The sequence below is a fragment of the Trypanosoma cruzi genome, genomic scaffold (assembly GCF_000209065.1).
Source record: "Trypanosoma cruzi strain CL Brener 1047053516797 genomic scaffold, whole genome shotgun sequence".
NCBI lineage: Eukaryota > Euglenozoa > Kinetoplastea > Trypanosomatida > Trypanosomatidae > Trypanosoma > Trypanosoma cruzi.
In genome coordinates, this window is record NW_001849416.1 from 90,480 (window position 1) to 94,916 (window position 4,437).

General features: G+C 47.9%; 2 protein-coding genes across 2 annotated transcripts, besides 6 other annotated features; both read left to right on the forward strand.

Moving 5' to 3' along the window:
* Window positions 1-2,809: a sequence feature (heterozygous, Esmeraldo-like haplotype).
* Tc00.1047053510605.10 (hypothetical protein, conserved) lies at window positions 466-2,283 on the forward strand (the record flags this gene model as incomplete). The annotated part of the gene is made up of 1 exon (XM_798261.1): window positions 466-2,283. One exon carries the CDS (start codon window positions 466-468, stop codon window positions 2,281-2,283), a length of 1,818 nt encoding a protein of 605 aa, XP_803354.1.
* Window positions 2,320-2,379: a sequence feature (T-rich).
* Window positions 2,380-2,809: a mobile genetic element.
* Window positions 2,810-3,138: a sequence feature (areas merged during assembly that could not be assigned to a particular haplotype. This can correspond to areas where the two haplotypes were merged or to regions with more than two copies in the genome that were merged during assembly.).
* Window positions 2,903-2,943: a microsatellite.
* On the forward strand, window positions 3,083-4,437 carry Tc00.1047053510605.19 (hypothetical protein, conserved; the record flags this gene model as incomplete). The annotated part of the gene is made up of 1 exon (XM_798262.1): window positions 3,083-4,437. A coding segment is annotated over one exon (1,355 nt), but the record flags the coding sequence as incomplete, so codon positions are not given.
* Window positions 3,139-4,437: a sequence feature (areas merged during assembly that could not be assigned to a particular haplotype. This can correspond to areas where the two haplotypes were merged or to regions with more than two copies in the genome that were merged during assembly.).

The following is a 4,437-nucleotide window of genomic DNA, read 5'->3' on the forward strand; positions in this document are numbered from 1 at the left end:
TCTGCGGCGAAGAGGGCTGTCTGGAAGTGGCCACTGACGACATCGCAGTGCAGATCGACGATCCGAGTGGGTGTGCTGTGGATGCCGCAGGGGACCCCACCGAGGAAAGCGGTGCCAGGGAAATTTATTTATAACTTTTGTGAGAGTGCATGGCACGGCTTTCGCTCTTTTTTTTTATTGTTGTTCTTGGGCACAAGAGTAAATACATATATACATATATACTTGTTTGTGGACATGTATTTATGGTGCAGGTAAAAACAGGGCCGTTGTAATCAGTTGCATGGCCAGACTTGTCACAACCTTCTCTGCCACTCGTACGGTGACATGGCTGTGGCGATTTCTCCCCATCTTTTTTAAATTTTGGAAAGACTTAACGTTTTTCGAAATCAAGCAAAAAAAAGGCAACAGCAAATAAGTTTTAGCTTGGAGCTAACAGGGACAAACAGCAAATTGAGGGCGTGGAAAATGGTGCTTGGTTTCAATGACCGACTTGAGGTACCCAACTCCATTAACGAGTCACAGCGCTTTGGGTTTGTGGTGTGCAGCATGTTTTGTGCGATCGCATCCGGTGCCGTCTACTCCTTTTCGCTCATATCGGGCAAAATGACGGATGACTACGGCTTTACCCAGAACGATATCACCACCGTTTCAACTGTGGGCATCGTTCTTGGATACTTTACGCTTCCCTTTGGATTCATCCTTGACTACATAGGGCCGAAGCCGCTTTTTGCGATTGGTATATTTGCGTACGGACTTGGCGCAGCACTATTTGCATTGACGTTTTCGGGAAGGATTGGGGCAAGCGTGGGGAGTCTTGCTGTCATCAATGCCATCATGAACACTGGCTGTGCCATGTTTGATATGGGCCCCATCTTGTCTGTACTCAGCTGGTTTCCAGTTGACCGCGGTCTCTTGGTGGCAGCTGTGAAGTCGATGATTGGATTGGCAAGCTCTGTCATTGCGACAATTTACAACACGTACTTTTCAGGCAACCACTCCACTTTTATGTTTTTTCTTCTTGCCGTTTTTGTGGTCATTGGGTTCTGGGCGTTTATCTTCATTCAGATCCCTCCGTACCATATGACAGGCCACAGGATCAAGCATTACACCGAAGAGGAGCACGCGATAGCACGTCGTGTGGAGCACATGTATCTCATCAAGAAGGCCCCCAGACGGCGCTTTCTTATTTTGTTCGTCATTGTGTTGAGTCTTCTCATTGTGATCACGGTACAGAGCATCGCCTTTGTTTTTGTGGAGGGTGAAGTGCCATTCAAGACGAAAAACCCACCCGCAATTATCATGATTCTGCTCTGCTTTTCGTTATTCCTTGTTGTCCTGCCATTCAATTGCCTTGACAAGCCATTGAGGGGAAGCAGAAAATCCACTAGCGGCAGCAACGAACCCCTCGGGAACTCCAACAAGAAGAACGACAGCAAAGAGAACACATCTGCCGGTGACGCCAAAAATGAAATAATGGATGAGGCTTTTGAAGGAGAGGAAAGGCTTGTTTCCAATGATGACAAGAATTTTCCGCAGTACCAGACCGGCTTCTTTCACAATGTCCTTCACAGTATTCCATTGTGGTGTTTCTGGCTGAACGCTGTCATTGTGTCGGGTGGTGTGCATATTGTTATGCTCAACAGTCGCCAGCTGTTTGTGGCGGTATCAGAGGACCCGTCGAGCGAGCAGCTTCCCGCCCTGTACGTTGCCCTGACGAGTGTCGGTAACGCCATTAGTCGTCTTGGCGTCAGTTTCTTTGAAGCATGGAATGCAAGCCGACCACTTGAGAAGCGAACGCCCATTACCATCACGTACTGCATCCCGTCCCTCATGATGTGCCTTTCTTGCATCTTTTTTCTCATTGTGCCAGCACGGGCGCTGATCGTACCAATGCTTTTTGGAGGATTTGCGAACGGGTCCTACGCTGCTACCCTCGTATTGACTGTCCGCACCATTTTCAGCATTGACGTTGCGAAACATTACAACAGTATCTTTGTTTTTGATCTCATTGGTGTCATTGTCTTCAACCGTTTTATGTTTGGTGAACTTATGACGCGAAACTCCGTTCGGGCTTCGGATGGTCGGGTCCACTGCCTGGGACGTAGCAAGTGTGTGCGGACATCATTCACTGTGCTTGCGTGCCTCTGCGCATTGGCCTTCACTGCAAGTCTGCTGATGCATTTTGTCTACATGCGCTTTGTACGCTCCAGGCGTGTGCAGGAAGAGGCGGGACGAAATGTTCCGTTGGAGATGGCTGGGGTAATTTCCGAAGAAGTTCAGTAGGCTCCAGGAATAAAAAAAAGGAAAAAAAATGGATACTTTTTTTGTTGTTTGTTTAATTTATTTTGGCCCTCCTTTTTTTTTCTTTATTTTTTCTTTAGGAGCTTGTGAAAAGAATGATCGTGGGAGAGCTGGCTGCCTTAACTAATGAATGTACATCCTGATAAATGAAGGCATTCTTCATGATACTTTCTGCCGTATGAATCCTTTGGGAAGAACACGACTTTGTAGGGGCAGGGAGACGATAGGGGCCAGATAATATTTGATTTTTATTTTGCCACCCCACCCACCCCCTGTTGATTCCCACCACGCGGCGGGGTCATGTGGTTGGAGGACCCCGAAGTCTGCCACTTCGTAAGTAGTAATATCCAAATCCTAACTGAGGACAAAGCAACATGCTAGTGGTCCACAGAATTTATATATTGAATGAAAAGAAAACATTGAAGCAATTAACTAACGAACCCTTTTCCTTAACTTGTTTGGTTCCATAAATTATTTCAGGATCCGGCCAGCTGCCCAGGAGATTATTCTTTGTATAAAATATTTAAATTTGTGCACGATTTTGTTATATTTTTAGCCCTCTCTTATATATTAACATATCAACTTATTTACCAATATGTGAATATATGTCTGTATCTATGTTTATATATATATATATATATAGACATGCAAATATTTGTATTTGACGGTGTTTTTTTTGTGTTGTGGCTTGCGTTGCCTGGACGTTTGGCTCGCTCTAATGCCTGGGGAGCCGCTGGGTACATACGGCGGAAATTAACAGGCACCTGCCGCCTTGGACGTCATGCAACACGTGGCGAGCGTGTGCCTCAGCGACGGTGCCCTGTACGAAGGGCCGTTGGTTGATGGCAAACCGGAGGGACGTGGCGTGTGCGTCTTTCCGTCAGGGGTTATTTGCGCCGGGAGGTTTTCGCACGGACATTTAGACGGGCACGCGGAGATGTTACTTCCCACCGGTGCACGTTTTTCTGGCAGCTTCAAGAGTTCTGCGGCGCACGGCTCTGGATTGTACGTGCAGGATGGCCGTCTGACGCGTGGCAGGTGGCATGAGGGATTTATGGTGGAGCAGGCGGAGGATAACTTGGGCGGTGGAGCTCGCGCACAACTTTTCACGCGCATTGCCTTTCGTCTGTGTGATGAGCTGCAGAAACTCACGGCGGTGACTCGAGCGCCGAACTGGCAGCATCTGTATGTCAACAGTCGCATCAGTGAGCCAAAAGTGCGTCTCTGCAGGGAGTGTTCCCCAGAAAAGAACTCCATGCCATCAAACAGTGAGAAGCCCGAATATTTCATTGTGAATTGCTCCTCCACGAGAAGTCCGTCACGCGCAATCATTTCCCGGAGTTTTGTGGACCGACAAGCATCACTGTCGGATACGGAGGAGTCTCTGACGGCGGCAACGACGCAGCGGCAAACGGCACATGCTGAGATACAGATGCAAGAGAAACCGGCTACAAAAAATGCACTTGCGATGGGGGCCTCCGCCTATGCGATATTTGCATGTGCCGCACCTGCATCCAATGAGTTTTTCTCATTTAGTCATTACGTGAAATATTGCCTCATATTTCTTTTCCCGTTCCTGTCGTTGCCGCAGTTTCCATTTTCCCCTATTCGTAAGGCCAGGCTAGAAATGGAACGGGAATTTATTGTGAGTGGTGCCTCGCTCCTAAGAAAATACGACCCGCCATTTCTTTCCTTACACTTTGTGACGCTTGCAATGTGTTGTAGTTTTTCAGCAGTTGTGATTGCTGCAGCGAAGGTGAATCTGGGCGCAGTGAGTGATGGACGTCTGACACTGGCGGAGATTGTGATTCCATGTGTTTTTTGGGTGCTGCAGTCTTTGTTTTACGCCGCCTATAATAGTTACATGCGAGTAGCACACGCTTTGGAACGGTTTGAACGTCGTTTGACACCACGGCTTTCTGCATTTACTGCGGGTCTGGTGGACATAAAGGCAAAAGTATGTATTTATACCTGGGATGAGAAGGGCCGAGGGATGGTGACAAACAAGCACTACCGCTATCGTTGGCTAGCATGCTCTATTGTTGTTGGTATTGTCATGGGGCTTGCAGCTCCTCTCACGCGTGTCGGTTTTGGACACCCATTTTTTGGAACGGGTACGTACGACATGGCGGCGGC